The sequence below is a fragment of the Furipterus horrens genome, unplaced genomic scaffold, assembly GCF_987537825.1.
Source record: "Furipterus horrens unplaced genomic scaffold, mFurHor1.1.pri manual_scaffold_3, whole genome shotgun sequence".
NCBI classification, from domain to species: domain Eukaryota; kingdom Metazoa; phylum Chordata; class Mammalia; order Chiroptera; family Furipteridae; genus Furipterus; species Furipterus horrens.
In genome coordinates this window covers 156,877,139-156,899,791 of record NW_028327173.1, presented here as the reverse complement: position 1 = coordinate 156,899,791, position 22,653 = coordinate 156,877,139, and the positions used below count along the sequence as shown (strand labels likewise).

Below are 22,653 nucleotides of genomic sequence, written 5' to 3'. Positions count from 1 at the left end.
GCCCCGCCCACTAGCTGAACTGTCCACATCGAGCTGAGCACCTAGGGTTCATTTTCTCCCTTGTCTTAGTCTCTGAGCGGCACCTGACAATTTAAGCCCTCCTTTTCCTTCCTTACTGTTCTGGTGGCTTCCAGGACACCAGCCTCTCCTGGATTTCTCATCTGCTTCACTGACTGTCCCTCCTCAGCTTCTTTACAGTCTCCTCCTCCTCTGCCTCACATGGAGCTACTAGGAAATCGCAGGTCTGGGTCGGCGGGTGAGAGGATGTGGCCCTGGCACAGCGGACATGTGACACAGTACTTAAGATCTTCACATCTTTGTTTCTTCCTTGGGAAACGCTTTCATGAGGAATGTGTAGTGAAATCCAATCATACAAACAAGTATCCTTCATTTGAACTTCAGAGGCATGGGTGTTTTTATAAACTTGGACAACAGAAAAGCTATTATTTTTGCCTGGCTGAGGGTGGAGCTGATGGGCATTTAAAAAACTATACACATAGACGAGCACAAAGGATTGGGAAACATACCAGATGATTCCAGACCTCCACTAACAGAGCACAGTCTGGAATTCAACGGGCTCAGGACAACCCCTTCGCAATGATTTTCCTGTCCCTAGGTAAGGAGGTGATGTCTCTGGGTCTGGACCAAAGAGGCTGACTGCTGTTCACCCATATCACCCCTCACTCAGCTCAGCACAGAATTCTCCTACACCCCCTCCCCCAGACAGTGCACTTCCTTCTCTCCGGGAGGCAGCGGTGATGTGGGGGCTGGGGCTGTATGGGGCTGTGGCTGAGGACCGCGTTCTCTGAGCATGCTGGTATTTCTTGTGACTATATAGGTCTTGAAGTAAAAAAAAAAAAAAAAAATCATAGTATCCAGTCTAACGTCTTGGCTGGCCTTCTTACACAAATTACTAGATGTATATTCTATGGGGTTAAACACCTAGACAGTTTAGTTTGCTTCTGACAAGCTCTGAGATTTTCAAGTTCATAAATGAAGTATTTGAGATTCTAATATTTCTAATTCTTCTATTTAGATGATCCCAGACTTTAAACAGCAAATTTCAGAACTGGAGAAACAGAAGCAAGATCTTGAAATCCGCCTGAATGAAAAAACAGGAAGCACGAAAGGTAACTGGAACCTCATGAACCTGCTTAGGAAACGGTTTCCTCTGTGCAGGAAATGACGGGAAAGTCACCATCTCAAACTCGGGTTTTCCCTGGGCCAGGGGTGTGACACAAATGTGAGAAGGGGGCTGGGGGGAGGGTACAATAGGTGCCTCCAAGCATTCCTACCTGGCGACTGTTACCAGATAGGAATGCAGGCCCCAGTGTTGCTTGATATTCCTGTTTTTAAAGAGAAACCATTTTTATGTGAAATAAAAAATTTTATGTGAACTATCACAATTTTAAAATAATGGCTTGAAAGTAGTTTAAACATTGTTCAGACCAAACAAAACCTAATACCTAGCTGAATACAGCTTAGGACCCTTGATAACTATCAATAAGACCAAGCCCAAATCAGAATCAATGATATGGCCCCTGAAGTACTGACAGTCCTTCTCACTGCAGGACAATTAAAAGAATTATCTCATCAGTTGAATGGCAGTCGAGAAGAAGAAGGAATGCAAAAAAAGTAAGTGTCAACATGTATTACCTCAAGTTCATGCTCATGTCATGCTTTTCTGAAACTGGAGGAGATACCAAGATGTTATTAAGCTAAAAAGGCAAGGTGCTAATTAAGGTGTATAATATATTAGCATTCAAATGTGATAAAAAATGCATGTGTCCACACACATCCCTGTGTGGGAGAGTGTACAAGAACAAAACACACAAAACCGTGTTGCCTCCGGGGCACGTAGCTGGATGGCTGATGCGCAGGGCAGGGGAGGAGACTGACTTTTCACGGGTATGCTTTTAAACCCTTAGAACGTTACATCACGTGGACATGGATTGTCTGTTCAAAAAATTGATTAAAAAAATAAGATTGTGTGAGAGAAAACATATTTTCTCCTAGCAGATCATTTAGGGTAAGGCTTAACATCCATGCTGATAAAGGATCTTCACGGATAACCCCGCACCCCAGATTTATTACATCCTGAGCAGCAGAGCGCCTGGTGCCCTTGAGGAGCCTTGCAAGGAAAATGTTCTGTTTTGCTGCCAGGTTGTTGAGATACTTAATTTTCAGCGCAATGAATGGCCACTACATCCCGGAGAGCATCTTTCGGTCCTGTGACTTCATTGATAGGATAAGGATGAAATGAGCGCCTATTAGGAAAGTGACGAGACACCATTTCGAAACTTTATTTTTTAATTAACTTATGTTTCATTTAAAGTTGACATACAATATTATATTAGTTTCAGGTGTGTGACGTAGTGATTAGACATTTATGTACCTTACAAAGTGATCACCCCAATAAGCCCAGTATCCGTCTGACAACATACACATTCAGTGCAATGTTATTAGCTATATTCCCTGTGCTGAACTTTCCTCCCGTGACTATTTTATAACTCTTTTGATGGGCTCCCTCTTTTCCTCTCTCTGATTCCTGGCTTTTTATGTATCTGATCTCCAGGCTGTTTACAAAGAAGACAATCATCAGGCTCGTGGTCATAAAGGTGTGAGCTGGTGCTGATGTCCCGTAGGCACAGTCAGGGGGTGTAGGTGCAGGCGGAGTGGGAGTGAGAATCTCTTACCGATTAAGGAAACCGGGGCAGTCCATAGACAGTTTTAGACCCCAGCCTACCCTGGTCTCTTTCCACCCCCTTCAAGGACTCCTCTATTCAGGTACTATTGCTCTACCCATAAAATGACCAGAGCAGTTTTCTATCTTTGAAAATATCAGTGCTTGTTATGGCAATGAATGACCTCCATGGCAGTCAAACCCAAACCCATACCAAAATTTCCTCTCTCCTTTTTACAGGACCATAGAAAACCAAAATGAAATGCACACCAAAGAGAAAGAGAAGCTGACTGATCTGATTCAAGGAACGCCGGAAGCTAGAGAGCACTCGAAGAAACAGTTTGAAACTGAAAGTGAAGTCGAGAGTCGTTTCCGGCAGGAAGCATCTCGTCTCACTATGGAAAACAGGGTGAGAAGTGTACTCGATTGTTGATGAATGACAGCCTGCCTGTGTGCAGATGTCACAGGAAGGGGACATGCCACCTAAAGCGTGTCATGCGCAGCTGTAGACAGGTGGTCCTGAGGCTGAGCCCCCTGCTGGGGAGTCTCGGACTCACAGGGAAGTGCCTGGTGAAGGAGCAGGAGGCAGGGAGCAGAGGTGAGGCCGTGCAGGGCCCTGCGCTCTGTCGCGTGGACAGCACCCGTCTGAGATCACAGTGCCCATGTTTTCTTCTGGGATATGTCTTTCCTACAAACTTTATAGCCAAAATGTTCGTCTATGAAATGATCATGGTAGTAGATGACAGAACTTAAATGATTAAAATCTTCATCAAATTGAAAATGCCCTTGTCAAAATGAAATTCGGCAGTTCCGTGTCAGTCCCAGCAATTCTTTTGAGAGTGTACTGGTATGTGAAACCTGTGAGACTAAGCAGCACCATGGGAGCAGATGGGGAGCTTTCTTGGGAGCTGGAAACTCTCAGGCCCCTTGCTGGCCTGGTAACCTCGCAGACAGTGACCTGGAAAGGGCTCCCCAGGGCGTGGGCATGTCTGCAGGCCCTGCTCCCCATTGTCAGAGCCCCCCATTTTTTATCTCACAGGAAAACCATGAGAGGGTAAAATTATACTTTACCGTGTCAGGATTTAACTTTGAAGAGTAATTGTATCTAAAAAAGAGGAATCCAGAGAGTTTAGTATTTAACAGAAAGTGACAAATTCCAGTCAGATGGCCATCTCTCCTCAGGGGGATAAACTTCCTCAAAGAATAGACTCCTCTAATCACACCAAATAAACAGCTGCCCCATGAACATGTGTGTGAGGCTGTCATGCCTACCTGCATGTCCCTGGGGTCTCAGGTGGGGCCAGTGGCAATGTGGGTGGGTCATGTGTATATTACATGTCTTGTCTGTGTGACTGCCATTCCTCAGCTGTGAGTGTGTTGCCCTGGGACTCCTTAATTGTGTGGGATTTGTGTGAGCTTGTTTCTGATCCTCCAGGAACAGTGAGGTCCCACTCAGTGTCCCTTCTCAGGAGCCCCTCACCCCCACCGCTTGTGTGTGGCTCTGTTCCCAGGTGGAGAGGGGCCAGCCCTGCTGCTTCCACACGCACTGGGCTGGGGAGCAGTTATAGCTACATGTTCATGCCAACAAACTACTCCTAAACCAATGAGTAGCCTCAGTGTTACAAATGGACAAATGAACAGATGAATATGCTGCAAAGGAATGTAATTCCTATAAATTAGATGGTGGATTTTTTTACCCACAAATAAGACTTAACTGTATTAGTTTCCTAGAGCTACCATAACAAATTACTACAAACTGGGTGGCTTAAGACATTAAAAATGTGTTCCCTCCTACTTGTCAAGGCCAGAAGTCCAAATTCAAAGTGTTGGTGCAGCCACATTCCTCCCAGGACTCTAGGGGAGGGAACATCCTTGCGTCTTCCAACTTCTGATGACCCTGGCACCCCTTGGTCTGTGACAACGTAACACCTCTGTGTGTCTCTTTGTGTCCTTTACTCTCTGTTCTAAGCACAATGTTGGTGGGTATAGAACCCACTCTAATCCAGTGTGATATCATATTAATCCTTAGTTTAATTATAACTGCAAATACCTATTTCCAAATAAGGTCGTCACATTCAGGGGTTCTAATTAGTTATGAATTTTGAGGGAACACTATTTAACCCTGTAAGTGATCCACTGAGTCAAAGAAGCTCCTTATTAAAACAGAAATAATTTTTTAAAACTTATAGTGGCCTTCTTACTATTTATCAAAGAAATTCCAAATTAAAATTAGGTATTATTTTTGCCTCTCCAATAATAGAGATCTCATGGTGCTGGTGAGACCATCTTGAAGTGGGCGCTGTCATGCGTGGTTTCTGGGACTATAAATTGCTATAAACATTCTCAGGGTGATTTGGAGACAAATATCATGAACCTTGGGAAGCACATTCCTTTTGATTCAGTAATGCAACCTCTAAGATTCTATTCCTGGTAAGAAATCAGATATGTGGACAAAGATTTTGTGCAGTGTTGATAATAGTATTAATATAACAAAAAGGGGGAAATGGATGTCCAATAAGAGGAGATAGGTTAAATTATTGTATATTATATGACATCCATTCAAATGATGGTTGGGGTATATTAGCAGACATGGGAAAATGTCTACAATATAATTAGAAAAATAGAGGATATAAAACTTCACATGCAGTATGATCCCAATTATATAAAACATATATGTGCCATATTAGAAAAAAAGAAAGGAATGAAATAGAATGTGAGCAGTGGTTTCCTCCAGATTATGGATTAATGGGTAACATTTTTATTATTAGGTGTGTAATAGCTGCGAAGAGAGGGGGGGTCTGCTGCATGGGCAACAGCGGACCCTCCATATTACCCTGCCCAGGCTCTGTAGCTTCAGCGTCATCGCAAGATGTCGATTCAACACGGGAGGAGACAGATACCGTGTCACTCCCGAGTCGGACTGCACAGCCATTCTCGGCGGTGCAGATAGACTCTTGAGAAGCTACACCATCGTCTCTCGAGACGGACGGCTGCCGACGACGATTACGACGAATAGGATGGGCTCAAATTAGAGAGAAGACACTATACTCACACCCCTATTTGAAAAGTGGGAACCAGAGCAGGAGAGAGGTGGCCACCAGGTAGAAAGAGCACAATTTCCCTTTGCCCTAAGAGTCCCCAGAGTGCACAGGGCTGAGATGACTCTGCATGGTGGGCATTGCTGAGCTGGAGAAGCCTGAATCCTTCCTGTGTCAAAACCCTTGGAATTCAAGAACTTGCACACTCTATGCCCTTCATAGGAAATATTTATGGGAATCCTGGACTTTCCCAGTTTTTTGAGTCAAAATCAGCCTGGGCAAGGCCGCCCCTTTTCAGGAAGAAAAGGCAAAGCCAGGACTGCTATCTCTGAAGAGTTTCTCTGCCTCCAGTGTCTGACATTCAAAGAGTTTAATTTAATTTCTTACATTCATTTTTTTTTAATTCTTTACAATGGGCATTACTTTATTTATTATGGGAAAAATAGATTGAGGCAAGTGTGGTATATGCACACAATAGGATATTATTCGACCACAAAAATGACTGAAGCACTGATACCTGCTACTGCACAGATAAATCTTGAAAACATTCTGCTAAATGAAAGAAGCCAGACACAAAGGTATGTAGGGACAAAAAAGCAGATGAGTGGTTGCCAGGAGCTGGAAGAGTGTGGGACACCAGGGGGTGATGGCTAAAAATTGCAGGCTTATTTTTGATATGATGCAAATATTCTGGAATTAGATAATGATGATGATTGCACAGAGACTAAATAAAAACCATTGAGTTGTATGGTAAACTTTAAACTGTATGTAAATTGGATGTTATGTAAGTTATAGCTCAATAAAGCTATTACCAAAAAATAAACATAGATGCTTCTAAGTTAACGTCCTTGTTTCTTTTGATCTCTATAGGATCTGGAAGAACAGTTAGACATGAAGGACAGACTGATTAAAAAGCTACAAGATCAAGTCAAGACTCTAACTAAGACAGTTGAAAAAGGTAGGAAAAATAACATTCATTTTCATATTTCTTGAACCTTCAGCTAAGGTCAACATGCATTGTCGAAGTGTTTATTTTTTGATGTGGCCCCAAGTCTTTGAAACCCAAAGGAATTGATTCTCATCTGGTGGAGTTTGAGTGATGGCTGAGGTAAAGAAAGACCCTTTGAGGCAGGCAGATGGCTCACCACCCCTCAGATAATAACCATGTCTGTCCTTCCCAACCCCTCACTGTGTCCCCATTATGGGAACTGATGAATGATCTGTCATCTCTACATTAGGACTTCCAAAATCCACTTCCCACTCCTCACCTCTTTTCCGAGTATCAGTCCCTTTTGCCTCTAAGATTACCTCCTTTGTCTTTTTTTATTACCTCCAACCCAACATGTCTAAAGCAGAATGCATCAGCTTCCCTTTTCCTGTATTAGTTATCTATTGTCATATAACAAATTACCCCAAATCTAGGAACTTAAAGCAACAAACACTGTATGTTGTTACACGGCACTTCTGAGGGTCAAGAATCCAGAAGCAACCTGGCTTCTGGCCCTGAGTTGCAGTCAAGTTGTCAACAGGGACACAGTCATCTGAAGGCTTAACTGGGGGTGGAGGATCTGCTTCCAAGCTCATTCACATGGTTGGTGGCAGGAAGCCAATACCTCTTGCTCACTGCCGAGGTGGCATTAGCTTCCAGGGTTCCTGCAAGGAACATGCCCAGATCTCTAAGTCATCACACTTGAGAATACCCAAAGTATGATGCCCTTATCAGATATTTCTGCTTCGTCATTCTTCCTAGTCCAATCAGAGGTCATTCTTAGCACTGCTTAGTAAAACAGTTGACACTCTACGTTTATCAGTCTTCAAGGGAACAGAGCTCGTGAGTTAAAAGAGAAATTGTCATACAATAGTAAGAGGGTTCTGTTAACTCTTTATCTGCATTCCCTTCTTTTTCAAGCACCAAAGGCTACTCGCTTTTCTTGGCCCAACTGGAGTGCCACCTCCTTCAAGAAGTATTTTCAACAGTTCCAATTAACCTCTGTGTGAATTCCCATGGCCCCTTTATTCATTGCCTACAGCTGCTGTAACATCACCACAAAATTAGTTCTTAATAGAACACAGATTGATTAGGTTATAGTTCTGGAAGTCAGACGTCCGGAATGATTTCCACTGTGCTACAATCAAGTATCAGCTGGGCTGCATTCCCTCTGGAGCCTTCAAGGGAGAATCCATTCCCTGGTCTTTTCCAACTTCAGCTGTAGCCCCAGCTTCTGTCATCACATCTCTTTCTCTCAGAATGTACCTGAATCTTTGGGCACCAGAAGCCAGACTGTGGCCCATCCAAAGATGTCCTTGTCCCAATCCCTGGAGCTTGGGAATATGTTACTTTACATGGCAAAGGGGATTTTACAGATGTGAGTAAATTAAGGATCTTGAGATGGGGAGATTATCCCAGATTACCCACACGGACTGAATATAATGAGAGAGACAGGAATGTCAGAGTGAGAAAAGGTGGTGTGACAACAAGCAGATGGAGAGAAGGTGATACAATGACAGAACCAGAGGTCAGAGTAATGTGGCCACAAGCCAAGGAATGCAGACAGCCTCTAGAGCTGGAAAAGGCAAGTAACAGATTCTCCTCTACAGCCTCCAGAAGGAACACAGCTCTGTTGACAGTTTTATTTTAGCCCCTTTAGGTCTATTTTAGTCTTCTGACCTCCATAACTGTAAGATTAAAATTTTGTGTTGTTTTAAGTCACTGAGTTTGTGTTAACTTGTTCCAGCACATAGGACACTAATACAGTCCCCTCAAGGTCATGCAGTTTGGTACTGTGCATACCAAATGTTTCGTGAATCTTGCTTCCCTAAACTATAGCACCAGATCTTGAAGACAGGAGCTACATCTTGGCTCACTTTCATATCCCTACTATGCTGGATATGCACCAGGCACTCGTAAGGATTTTTTCAAAGATAACTCAGCCTTTTCAGCAGCAGCTATACTCATGGATATACTAACAGATAAGAATCCCTACCAGGAGAAATTCTTCAGGATTCAAGAAAGTTTTTATTTATCTGAAAGCCACAGGAGTTCATATGCAAACCAGGCAAAATGCTGTAGAAGGAGACAATATAGTCCCATTATAAAGCCTGTGGAAGAGGTTTTTATGTATTTAACTGATTGTTTACCTCTGTCTGCAGCCAGTGAGGTGCACCTGTCCTCGGGACCCCAGGAGTACCTTGGAATGCTGGAGTACAAGAGAGAAGATGAGGCCCGGCTCATTCAAAACCTCATTCTTGGTAGTAAAACCTGGAACTCTGAAATTTTGCTTTATCTCTGAGAAGCTGAACACCAGTCATTGTCACCATCCTGGGTGGTGGCAGTCTCTTCTCTTCCTTCACTGTTTCTTGCCCTAGGCCAGGGTTCTCAGCCTCAGCCACATTGACCAGATCATTCTTTATAAGGGCTGCTGCCCATTGAGGGATATGGAGCAGCATCCTTGTCTTCTACCCATAGAAGGCAGTAACAGCTTCTAGTCATCACAATAAAAAATACCTGCAGACGTTGCCAAATGTCCCCTGGGAGTACATCGCCCTCAGCTGAGAAGTACTGCCTAACCTCTTCCCAAGTGGCATCATAGAGCCTGGAGAGAAGGCACATCTTCTCAGGTTTGGCTCTCAGCTCAGGATCCATGGTGGGAGAGGCTGTGGCTCCTGTGCTCTATTTGACTTCTTCTGAGAAATTTATTTGCAGGCACTTAGGACTGGGGCTTCCCAGGCACACCTCAGTTACAGGAATGTCCCATGTGCATGCTTAAGTGTTGGTGGTCTTAGAACTAATGGAACTAGACTGTCTTCACCATGAAAACCACATGCCTTTCCAGAGGAAAGTAGAAAAGCTGCCTCTTTATCAACTAGTCCCAGTACCTCAAAGCAGAAAGCCAACACTTGCCTTACTTCCTCTTCTTCTGAGTGACTCCCTCAGAGCACAGGAGCACCCCTGCCCTTTCCTTTCCACCCTCACTGGCACACAGTTTGGGGGCCTCTTCTTTGTTCCCCAGTTTTCACACAGCCTTGGAGGGGTCTTTGCTTATCTTAGTTTGTTCTATGAAGTTTCTCTCTTCCCTTCATCCCCACCTGTCTCCCCGCCATTCTCTTCTCTCCAAGGCCAGAGAGGCCTCCTCTGCAGGACTGTTGTGCTCCTGTTTTGCAGATTCAAGGCAGATGCATGTGATCACTGAGATCATACTGCAGCCTCACCATAGAGGCTGGGGTGGGTGCTTGGAACTGTGGTTCCTCTCTTACCCTGGAGACCTGATATCCAGGGTCTCCACACCAGGGAGAAGGTACTCTGCAGATGAAAAATAAGAGGAGCAGGTAGCATTTGAATATTTTTGCCAAAACAAGAGTCAAAGTGAATTCCTCAAAGAGAAAAGACATCGCTATGCATTCGGGCATTGCATCAAGTACAGAAAAGCAGACAACACCTGCCCCGTAGTTAGAGGTTCCTTAGGGGGAGAGCTGACCACCAGCTGTCATCCTCATTGGCTCTTTCTGCTCCAGACTTGAAGCCCCGTGGCGTGGTGGTGAACATGATCCCAGGGCTGCCGGCTCACATCCTGTTCATGTGTGTACGCTACGCAGACTCTCTCAATGACGCCAACATGCTCAAGTCCCTCATGAACAGCATAATTAATGGCATCAAGCAGGTGGTTAAGGTAGGAACTGCCTTTGACACTGGCCCTTGGAATTATAGGCACTTTAGGAACATCTGTGGGAGTGACCAGATGCCCATCCTTCACTTCCAGGCTTTGGTGAACCACATGATTCCTCAAAACAGTCTGAGGTCCAGCCAGTGAAACAAGCCAAGTTGTTAGGAAAAGATGTTAGGTCAGGGGTCCCCAAGGATGGGGATCTGCCAATAGACCTCAAAGCCTTACCTGTGAGACTACAACCTGGTAGCTACCACCCCACTACTTCTGTCCCCTTAGGGTATCAGGCAATATGACCGTGGCTGTCAAGAGTCCCAGCTGTGAGGAGCACACATCTGTTGATATACAAAATGGGAATGGTGAGGAATGAGAAGGCCTGAAAAAGTACTCTATCAGTTTCCCTTCTAAAACCACATTATACACTCTTAGTCCCAACTCAGAAACAGAGACAAGCTGTGTGTTAGTGAGGAAACAGTAAAATATAGATCCAATAGTTTCATTCCCCTTCCAAATGAGCAGCACTGTTTGATGTTGTGATATATTTGAATTTTTGTCTGCAAAAAGTCTTATCTCACTTTTAGTAAAATATATGTTCTAGTAGAGTCATGAGTAATGAAATCCTATTTTAAATACCCCAGGAAAAGAGAAAAATAAGAGCAGTGAATGCATGAGAGGTTGGAGTAATTTTTCCCTCCCCTCCCAAAAACGTTGTACCAAGAAGTCATCAGGAGTTAAGAGTACAAAACTAGCATTTGGTCACTACTGGGTGCTTTAGTGTCTTTGTCTTTGCAGTCACCACCAGCGTGTCTAGGAAGGGCCTCCCACAACTTGATGTTTTCCCTGTCCATGTTTTCGTCAAGCGGGTTTTCTAGGACACACTTACATTGTGTGTCAGGACGCAGGCCCCATCTTACTGCTCTGGAATGTTTAAGTGTTTAGAAACCAAGATGCCTGACATGGGGTGTACAAACCCTTTCTCACCAGCCCCTTCCGTCTCAGCTTCCCCAGAGGCTCCCTGTCCTCCACCTTTGTTGGGGCCCAGGACCTGCCCCTTTGGCTCCAAGGAACAGCAGCCCTCACCGGGGCCCGCACACCCCTTACCACAGTGCCTTCTCCTCTCCCCGACTGCCTAAAGCGCTTAACCTGGTGCTCTCACTGCTTGCACTCTGGCTTGTACCCCTACCACCCCACAAAAAGACCACCGGTGAGTGCCCTGGCCAAATCCAGCGGTGTTTCCATAACTGTTATTCTGAACTGAAGCGGGAGGATGGTCCTCCTTGACAGTGGTGGGCAGACAAGAGCTCAGGATCCAGGAGTTTTGGGGAAAACATCCCTACTTATGGGGCAGGATGAAGAGGAACAAGCAGAACAGGCAGAGGTATGGTGGTCAGAGTGAGAGGAAAACTCAGAAAGTCCTGGGATTTGAAAGATGAGGTACAAGGGTTTCAAAGTGAAGGTGCTACTTCTTCAGTCCATTTAAGGAGGATAACAGTTACGGAAATACCACTGGATTCAGCCAGAGGAATCACTGGTGGTCTTTCTGTGGGGTGGCAGGGGTACAAGCCAGAGTGCAAGGGGTGAGAAAGAGTATTGGTGAGAGCACCAGGTTAAGCGCTTTAGGCAGTCGGGGAGAGGAGAGGGCACCGTGGTAAGGGGTGAGGGCTGCTTTAACGAGCTGTTCCTTGGAGTCGAAGGGGCAGGTCCTGGGCACCAACAAAGGTGGAGGACGGAGCCGCTGGGGAAGCTGAGATGGAAGAGGTTGGTAAGAAAGGGTTTGTACAATCCGTGTCAGGCATCTTGGTCTCTAAATACTTAAATATTCCAGCTGCCCTCGTTTCCCACCATCTGTCCATCCTCTAAGCTTTTGTAGCAGTCTACATCCGTCGTGGGCAATCTGCCACCTAATCACCGTGTCCTGTATGTGTTATGTCCATCTTCCATTCAAAGCGTGAACTCTGGAGGGCAAGGACCGAGACTGACATTTCTCAGGCATCCCTGCAGTGTCTGCTTTAAGCTTCACAACAAGTGACATAACCTATACAGAAAGACTTTGCAAACCATGAACTGCTAATTAATTTTAAGGGCTTATCATTAGAGTACGAACTTAATAAAAGCTTTCATGAATAAAAGAATTCATGTTGGGCAAATGCCACTAACCAAACAGATAAGTTTGATCTTGGCTCAGAGGCACCGGTCATCACCAATTCCACCTTTGTAATTTATTGTTATTTTTTCTTTAAGGAACATTTGGAAGACTTTGAGATGCTGTCTTTTTGGCTTTCCAACACTTGTCATTTCCTCAATTGCCTGAAGCAGTACAGTGGGGAAGAGGTAGGACGCTGGCCTGCTCTGTGTCCTGTGCTGACTGCTGCTCTGTAACCTCCTCCTGGGCCGGCACTCACTGTAGGGGTTAGGAATCGGGACACTCGGCTCCAGGGACAGCCTCTGCACCAGGTGGCTTCCTCTCCCCCTCACCCAGGAGGCCAACTTCCCGTCACCAGGTAGACAGAAGTCACAAGCAGAAGACTTCTAGAAAGAGGCTCAGACTTTGGGCATGGTACTGAGCTTCAGTTTCCTTGAGCTTTAAATCAATGGTGTAGATGATTTTTAAGCTTCTTTCTGATCGTGAAATTTTGAAGTTTTTAGCATTTTGACTCTAAGATACAGCCTTTAGTTCAACATGCCAATTTCTTCAGAGGTGTTCTCTCTGGTTGTTCCTCCGTAGTCTGTAAATCCTTTGCCATTGTGACTCTGTTCCTAAAGGGCGGACATAAAGGAGTTTTCCACCTTCGAGTACTCACACTGCAAAATTTCATTGACCAAATAACAAAATGACTTTTAGCGCTTTTACCACTCTCCAAAATAGTTGCACCATTTTATTGTCTCGGCCATGGTGAAGTTTCCAGGGTCTCATATGTTCACCAGCACTTGGTCCTGAGAGACATATTATTTACCAATCTCATGGGCATAAATAATGCCTTGTTGACTTAAATGAAATTACTTGATCACCAGTGAGATCAAGCATCATTTCATATGTTTATTGGTCATCTGGGTTTCCTTTTAAACTGCCTACTTACATCCATTTTATTTTTCTTAGAGGTGATTTTTCACTTATTTATAGGAGATCTTTATATATTGTGGATGGATTGTGGCATGTCTTCTAATTTTCTTTATGGAGTCCTTTGTCATACACAATTTCTTAATTTTTATGTACTTAAATCTATCCTATCTGCTTATGTTATACATTTTAACAAATTTTTCTCCACCCTGAGATCATGAAGATATTCTCTTACTTCTAAACTCTTACAATTCAAATTTAGATTTTACAATTATGCTTTTACTTATCCAAAATTGTTGTGATTAACTATTCTACACTGATTTGTGAGGTACAGTATTCCCTCACTTATCGCGGGTATTACGTTCTAGAACCCTCCCGCGATAGGTGAAAATCCATGAAGTAGAAACCTTACATTTTAGTATTTATATATATTTTAAGGCTTTAAAAACCCTTCCCACACACTTATAAACCATTCCCAGTCCCTTATTAACCTTTCCCACTCCCTTATTAACCTTTTCCACATTTTTATAAACACTACTTATGTTCTTAAACATATTCTACACTCTTAAACCTACGTAACTTTAACAACATACGTATACAGTACCGCAAGATCCTGAGATATAGTGAAAAATCCGCAATAAGTAATTAAATATAATATTTTTTAAAATCCCACGATACAGTGAGGTCGCGATACAGTGAGGCCACGATACGTGAACCGCGATATAGAGAGGGACTACTGTAATGATTTCATACTTTCTTCTACATGGATAGCAAACTATACCAATGGAGAAAAAGTAAAATAAAACATAAAAGTATTCCTACTAGAACAAAAGGAGGAATGAGTAAAGAAGATCCAAGCTCTGACTAAAAGGAACATCAAAGTGGAGAGGGGGTACAGACCATCCATTTAAGACAAACTGGCATCTATGAGACATTAATGGAAGAGGATATTATTCAACAGCATTTATATTTTGATCCTATTTTTGCCCCCTTCAGCCATGTATGCAATGTTCTTTTCCCTGAGTGTTTTTTCAATTACTGTATTTTTATTTCTAAAACTTTACTAGTTCTTTTTTACTTCTGCCTTTTATCATAATGTCCTATCCTTGTCTTTATGTTTTCTTTTTCTTTTATCTCTTTGAACATATTAAACATATTAAATTTGTCTGCTTGGACTGCTATATACAAAATACCACAGACTGGGTGACTTAAGCAGCAGAAACTTAGTTTCCCACAGTTATGGAGACTTGAAGTCCAGATCAAGGTGCCAGCAGGTTTGGTTTTTGGAGAGACCTCTCTTCCTGGCTTGCAGACAACCACCGCCTTGCTGTGTCCTCACATGGCCTTTCATCTGTGCATGGGGGCAAAAAGAGAGAGATTGAACTCTTTAGTGTCTCTTATTATAAGGACACTAATTCTAACAGAAGAGAGCGCTACCCTAACAACCTCATTTGACCTTAATTACTTTCTTAGAGGCCCTATCTCTAAATATAGCCACACTGGAGGTAAGGACTTAAACATATGAATTGGGGATAAGGAGGAGATATGAGCATTCATTCCTAACCCACATTTTATAATATTTCAGATTAGTCTATGCCCTGTAATTATAAAGTTATGAATCTCACTTATCTACTGACCTCTTATAGCATTTGTTTCCTTGGCTGCTTTTTCTATGAGCTTCCATGGGAGTGGTTTTCTATCATGGTTTATAGGTTCTGGGGGCACATATCTGTAGGAGGAGTAGGCAGTACAGTGACATTTAGCTGGTTATGGAAAATAAGGACCACCCCAAACATCAAGAACTTTTTAAATGCAAATCAGACATTAAGTTTTAAAGTGTGAGAGTATAGAAGCTGATTATAATACCATTAGTACAGATAGTATTTTAATTTTCTACATGCCTATATGTTATTTTAATATTTTATATGCTCAAAATTACTTTCAGGAATTCATGAAACATAACAGTCCACATCAGAATAAGAACTGCTTGAACAATTTTGACCTGTCAGAATACAGACAGATTCTCAGTGATGTGGCTATACGAATATATCATCAGTTCATTATCGTAATGGAAAATAACATTCAGCCAATAATAGGTAAGAAAAGAATTGATAACTAAAAATATTTATAGCAACATTGAAACATTAAAAAATAAATCAGGTGTATGGCATATCTGGTATTTACACAATATGATTTTAAAACCAATAAAATTTAGTGGTGTATATGTCTACTTTTTAATTATTTGATTGCAAGTAACAATTACATATATAAAAGTACCTGGTTCATAGTTTTCCTTCTGTAAGGGTGGTTCATCCTGAAGGGAAAACCTTGGGAGAATTGCTGCTACTTATATGGCTAATCCTGGGTTTTAGCCAAATATTTTTGAAATCCTGAAGTCCCTCTCAAATTTTTATATACGTTTTTCAATTTTCTGAAATTTAAATGTTTTAGGTTTTAAATGGTTCCAGACTAGGAGTCATTGCGCAAGCCGCTCTCTTTCCTGTTATTTCGAAAGAGGTGCTCCCTACCCCCCGCCCCCCCACAGCCTGGCGCCCCCAGTCCTTGCTTCTCTTGCTTTCTCTGTCACCACGACGTCCACTGCTAACTCTGGTAGAAAATGTCACCTCCTGACGCAGACAGATGAGAGCAGTGCAAAGTGCCCTCCGGTTTTCCCCGCTGCGTGCGCAACAGAAGCTTCCTTTCCCCCTGCAGTGCCAGGCATGCTGGAGTACGAGAGCCTGCAGGGCATTTCTGGCCTGAAGCCCACCGGCTTCCGGAAGCGGTCCTCCAGCATAGACGACACGGACGCCTACACGATGGCCTCCGTCCTGCAGCAGCTGAGCTACTTCTACAGCACCATGTGTCAGAACGGCCTGGACCCCGAGCTTGTGAGGCAGGCGGTGAAGCAGCTCTTCTTCTTGATCGGGGCGGTCACGCTGAACAGCCTCTTCCTGCGCAAGGACATGTGCTCCTGCAGAAAAGGGATGCAGATCAGGTAAAACCCACGAACCAGCTTGCTCCAGAGAGACTGGCTGGAAAGAATGCTCGGCAGGTCTGAGGCCGCATTCCTGCCCCTCCTTCCACAAGAGCTGCAGTGCTGGAGGGCAGGGGTGTGTGCGCACAAGATGATTCTTCGAACCTTGGAGAAGTCTGCCGTCTGACGCCCAGCCCCTCCTCCACCTCTCTGCACCGGGGTTCTTGACTAGGAATTGTATATTTTAAAGTCCCACCCTCCGTGGTTATCATACACTCAGCCAGTACGTATTGACCACCACCTCTGTGAATAGCACTGCCTGGTAGAGACCAGGGACCCAAAGGAAGGGCAATTGGATCCCTACCCTCAAGAAGCTCAAAATAGCTAATAACTCATGGCAACATGATTACGTCAGGAACAAGTGGTGGGAGAAGTGCTTCAGAAAAGAGAGATTCTGATGGACAGAAATTGTAAAGAAGCCTGAGAGCTGTGTATTGAGTGATTTTAACAAGGGGGAAGCCACTCCCAGGCAGGGGAAATGAGGCGGGCAAAGGCACAGTGGTGGAACTGAGTGAGGACCCTCCTCAGGCAGCAGTGGGCAGCTCTGTCTGCATTGAGCAGAGGTTTGCTTTGGGAACAGGTGGAGCAGCGCATTGGATCTAGACTGGGAGGGTCTGGGATGCCAAGCTAAGGCATTTAGAATTCCTCTTCAAGAATGGTAATCCACAATTTTGAGGTGTGTCAACTTCTCCTTATCTCTAAATTGAGGAAGCACAAACCCTAAGCTATTGTTTAAATTAATGCTCTCAAGTGATTAGAAAACACATAATATGGGATCAGGATATGACATTTTTATAATATGTCCAGATATTTGATACCTGTATGTGATATGGGAAGCTGGGTGAGAAGAAGATGGCCATGATGTCAGGGAAGGAGACCAAGGAAGTATATTAAGCCAAGAAATAAATGTGAGGCATCCATTACATCTTTTCACATTAGTGCAACTCGGAGTTGGACATCCCCACAAACCAGACTGGCAAATTCCCCTGACACCAGGTTGTGGTTTTCAGCTTTGAGAGGGTAGTCAGGACTGGGCTTTACGGACTTTTTTCTCTTTGTTGAGAAATGAAGAGAAACCTACCCACTGAGGTCCTATTTCAAGGAAAGCAATAAACCTAATGTCCCCAGAGCCTTTGCTAAACAATTCTCATTCCATCAGTAGGTCCCCCAAGATGTGTGAACACGGGACATGAGTGGCAAGGGACTTGAGTAAGACACATAGCTCTAGATCCTGTAAACAACTGCTTTCAGGACCTGTAGCATCTGTTCCCACAGGATATCTGCTTCCTTTCACCAACTGCAAGTGGCCCTTGGACAACTGATGCTGTTACAGTGTGTTGCTCGGAGGAGCACGTGCATTTTACAGGCGGCCATTCATTCAGATACTTATTAAGCTCCTGGCATGAGCAAGGCCCACCAGAATTTGTGGTGGCTTTACAATGAAAACACAAGCACTACTATACTAAAACATGAACACAAGTAGGAAATCAAGACCAAAGAAAAGAAAAAATTTAAGCAGTGGACAGAGTAGCTTGAAAACTAGCTCTGGGCTTTCTGGCTGCCAGGAACCGAAAGCAAAATACCATCAGCTCTCTGGTGTCAGCAGGTGAAGTACTTCCTTGGTCCCCTTCCCTGACATCACAGCCATCTTCTTCTCACCCAGCTTCTCGTATCACATACAGGTATCAAATCCCTGGACATATTATAAAAAGATTTTTCTAGTCCCTGATTCCTTTTTGTTCCTAGTCATGAGTTATAGACATAATATTTCCTTTGGAACTTTGTGTTGTTTTCATTTGGGGGCTAAATTAATGCTATGAACATTTGTGGACATGTTTTCAGTCCTCTTAGGTACATATCTAGAAGTGGAATTGCTGCAGCATATGGTAGTTTTATGTTTAACATTTTGAGGAACTGCCTGCCAAACTGTTTTCTTTAGCAGCTACACCATTTTACATTCCCACTAGCAATGTATAAGTGTTCTCAGCACTCTCATGTATCCAGAGAGGTTGAGTAACTTTCCAAGCACACACAGTGGATTGGTAGGACTAAATCTCATGCCTCTTAACTCGTAAACCTATGATAATTAGGGACAAAAAGGAGAATTAAAAAACCCCAGTGGACTGCAGGAAAGCCTTGTGCCAGCTGAAAATTTTCTGCCAACTTAGGAAAACAAATCAGTGTTTATACCAATGTTAGTTTCTCTTCAGATATGACTATGATTTTTTCCTTTAATAGATTTTCAAGTCTATTGTTCACTATTTTAATAGATTACTTTACTTTATAAATTATTGCAGTCACTGTTCTTTGCTCATTATGATCCTTAGAACCATGAATCATGGTCCAACCTCCTCATGTTACAAATGAAGAAACTGCTGGACCATGGTCCTGCTACCCTCAGTGAACGCTGGTAGCCTCTCAGGACACACAGGGGATTCCCTTAGTATATTCTAAATGGATTGCCCACTGTTCTCTGCAACTCTGGCTTTTACTCCAGGTGCAACATCAGCTACTTAGAAGAATGGCTTAAAGATAAGAATTTGCAGAACAGCTTGGCCAAGGAAACTTTGGAACCTCTCTCTCAGGCAGCCTGGTTGCTTCAGGTCAAGAAGACCACCGATAGCGATGCCAAGGAGATCTACACCCGCTGTACGTCACTATCTGCTGTGCAGGTAACCAGGCTTGCCAAGGGCCTCCCTGATCTTCACCGGCGAATCTTGTCATTGGTTGTCACCTTTCCTGGCCTAGCCTGCCGTGGGATGCCCCTGAGTCTCTGTGCTTTGGGGGGAGCATCTCCCATAGCCCACCCTCTTATCTAATAAGCATTTAATAAATACTAACTCCAGGCCTTCAAAACATAAAAGTGCATATGACACATTCCCTCCTCACTAAACTTACAACTGTGCATGGGGGGTCGGGGGGAGGCTGAAGTGGAGAACTGTCTTACTGTCATCTAATTTGCTCCCTTCTAGGCACATCTCACGTTGTTTTCTTTTCTTGGAAAGAAATAACACATCGTTTCTAGAGCCAGATTACAATATAAAAGAGCTACCAGTGGTTCCCAGCCGTTCCCAAACCACCAGAACCGTTGTTGCATGACAGAGTTGTCTTTTTTTCCTGGCCTAACAACCATCTTCTGTATGGTTTGTAGATCATAAAGATCCTTAATTCATACACACCTATAGATGACTTCGAGAAAAGAGTGGCTCCATCCTTTGTTCGCAAAGTACAGGTGAGATCCTTAAGAATGTGCCTTTGAATTTTTAGTATGAGAAAGTGATGATTAATTAACATTACAGAAACCCAGGATTAAACTACATTCACTAAATGTGCACCCAAAAGGCACTGAGAAAAAGCAGGAATTTCCTCTGTCAGATTCACCAGTTTTCAGAACCTATGTGAGCCCTGTGGGAAAGTAATAAAAACAGCAGACTTGACTCACATTCTTTGTTCCTTTAGCAGGTCTTGTTCTATCAGTCTTTTGAGCGCTATGCAGGTGAGCAGAGGCTGAATGGAAACAGAGACCTATGTACCCATTTTCCTTATTTTAATCCAGAAAGTTTCTTACCCAATGAACTAGGGCAGCAGTTCTCAGAGTTTGGTTCGAGGATCCCTGGGGGTCCTTGAGACCCTTTTGGGAGGTCTGCAAAGTCTTCCCTTTTCCAATTACATGTCTGTATTGAGGTCAACTTTTTTTCTTACACTTCAACCAAAATAACGTATCGCAGTAGGCTGAATGCAAAAGGAGAGCTGAGATTCCACCCATCATGTTAGGTCAGACATTTAAAAGATTTCCAAAATATAAGACAATACCACTTCTCACTAATCTGTTTTCAAAATACAGTTATTTTTCAATAAAAATATATGAATATGTTGGGTTCTTGTTATTTTAATGAATTGACACATTTTAAGTTATTGCTTTAATTACTAATATGGTAAATATCAATAGTTAGACCCATATACACAAAGGCTCTTGGAGTCCTTAATAATTTTTAAGAGTATGAAAAGGGTCCTAAGACCAAAAAAGTTTACAAACCACTGAATAAAAAGAAAGAGGAGTGTGATAAAAACTCAATACTTGAGATCTATTCATATTTGGGCTTAGAATTATACCATTAGGATAGATAAGAAGAGAAAACAGATCAATTTAGTCAGTCCATCCTGTGGGAAATTAACTTTGGAGTGAAACAGAGCAAGGGAGTATATTCATGAAAACTGATCTGGAAGTCCTGGGTAGACCATTTCACCTTGGAATTGTGCTACTAAAAAGCTCTTGTGTTATCCCACATGATTTTGAATGGAGTCTTTCACTAGAGAGAGAGTTGTTGGGTTTTCCTTACTCCTGACTTCCAGAGAGCAGTAAAGCAGAATGCACAACTTTCCTTATTCATTTTCCTTCTGGTTCTAATTTCAGGCTCTCCTCAGTAGCCGAGAGGACTCATCACAGCTGATGTTGGATTCCAGATATCTCTTTCAAGTCATGTTTCCTTTCACCCCCTCCCCCCATGCCCTGGAAATGATCCAGATCCCCAGCAGTTTCAAGCTAGGCTTTCTCAATAGATTATAGCAGGAAAAAGAGAGTTAAAGCACTTTTCCCTCAAAAGCTAAATGAAGGTCAGATTAAGAGGGATGTGGTTTATCAGTTGGAACTAGATAATGCTCTACTATGATTTAAGAAAGAAAATAAGATTTATCCTAAATGAGCCACACTGCTCACAGTGGTGGTGTTGCCACAGACGTTTTATAAAAATTAACATACACTGGCTGTGGCCTTAACTCCCTTGGGGATCTCAGCTGGCTTTTACTAGAATTCCTGGAAGGCTCATATTTCCTTCCAGGTGCCTCTTGGTCTAGATCTATCTTGTGACAGGGCTCCACCCAGAGGGGCATAAGATCTGGCAACACAGTGTCTCCCAAATTTTCTAAGGTTCACGTGAAGCCTGGGTACATTTGTGAAGCCACAGTGGACCCCAGGGCTGAGTCTTCCAGACCATAATCCTTGGCCACTAAGTCCTGCCAAAAGTCCTCTCACCCCGTGCCTGTTGGGGGGCGGTGGTTCACTGACTCTTTTTACTAAAAAAAAAAAATATTTATTATTTTAGACCCATCTAATTTTTAAGAGAATACTCAATCTGAAGTGAATCATATGAAGTATTTTACGTACATATCTCTTTAAAACCAACATGCCATTAAAGCTTAATTGCCACACCACTCACCATCTCCTCCAAAGGAACATTTCTTTAAATTTCATCTGCCAACCTATTTGACATCATTTTTCATTGTTTAATATCTTTCATGCAATAACTTTTTAAAATTAAGTTTAAAAAGACAACCTAGATGGTTTTCTCTATCTTACCAGCATTCAAATATGTTTTTAAATTTCCTTATAAAAATAACTGAAGAATTATGTCAGGTTTCTTTTGAGAAGTCTATGTTCCCTAAGTTTTATAGGAACTAGCTTCCTTGTCCCCCCACACCTTCTCATTCCTTCTTTCAGATCATAAAACGTCATTTGATAAGCCCTCCAGCCTGTGGCCTGTGGCCTCAGTGCCCTTTGCAAGACCCCAAGAATCCCAACCAGCCCTTCTGTCTCTGACAGAGTTGCAGGCAATAGGTGTGATTCTGTAGCATAGACATCTACCTTAGAAGTGGAAATAATACATGATTATGAAGCCACATCACCCTGCTAATGTGTAATGATGTCTTTTCATATTATAAGTAACTTAATTTAGTTCATTTAGGATATATTGTATATGAAGAAAAGTAGAACTTTGTAATATTTTAATCAATGAAATAAATTCCCATATGAATTGGGTCAGGTTCTTTTTGTTGTTAGGAGGTTATATTTTTCTTAAGTACACAAGTTTTAGTGCCTCTTTTTAAGGGTCATACTTAAAGATGCTGGAATCTTTATAGTCATAATATCTCATAAAACATATGTAAGAGTTCCTAGAGATGAAGCAAATACGCCCTAAGTCCTGGCTCAGGCCGCGTCTCAGTGAGGCTTCCCAGACTGTGCCAGAATGAGGGGCTACTTGGCAGAGAGGTGGCTGCGTTTCTGATCTGCATCATGGCCCTCTTCGTGCTCCTTCCAGACCTTCCCTGTGCCACGCGGAGCCCATCCCCCTTCCTCTTCAGCTCCCTTACCCTCAGCTGTAAGCCAGGCCTGTGAGGTCCTG

The 22,653-nt window shown here is 43.1% G+C and overlaps 1 protein-coding gene across 1 annotated transcript in view; it reads left to right on the top strand.

Annotated features, from left to right (window-relative positions):
• Positions 1–22,271, top strand: part of MYO5C (myosin VC) — an 82,774-nt gene extending 60,503 nt beyond the window's left edge. The window contains exons 30-41 of the mRNA XM_090270612.1: positions 1,037–1,130; positions 1,572–1,635; positions 2,924–3,092; positions 6,592–6,679; positions 8,872–8,970; positions 10,234–10,388; positions 12,624–12,713; positions 15,386–15,536; positions 16,153–16,435; positions 18,972–19,146; positions 19,626–19,706; positions 20,889–22,271. Of these exons, the coding sequence (XP_090126738.1) occupies positions 1,037–1,130; positions 1,572–1,635; positions 2,924–3,092; positions 6,592–6,679; positions 8,872–8,970; positions 10,234–10,388; positions 12,624–12,713; positions 15,386–15,536; positions 16,153–16,435; positions 18,972–19,146; positions 19,626–19,706; positions 20,889–21,041 (1,602 nt within the window). The 3' untranslated portion in view covers positions 21,042–22,271. The remainder of the gene's footprint in view (positions 1–1,036; positions 1,131–1,571; positions 1,636–2,923; positions 3,093–6,591; positions 6,680–8,871; positions 8,971–10,233; positions 10,389–12,623; positions 12,714–15,385; positions 15,537–16,152; positions 16,436–18,971; positions 19,147–19,625; positions 19,707–20,888) is intronic.
• The last annotated feature ends 382 nt before the right edge of the window (positions 22,272–22,653 follow it).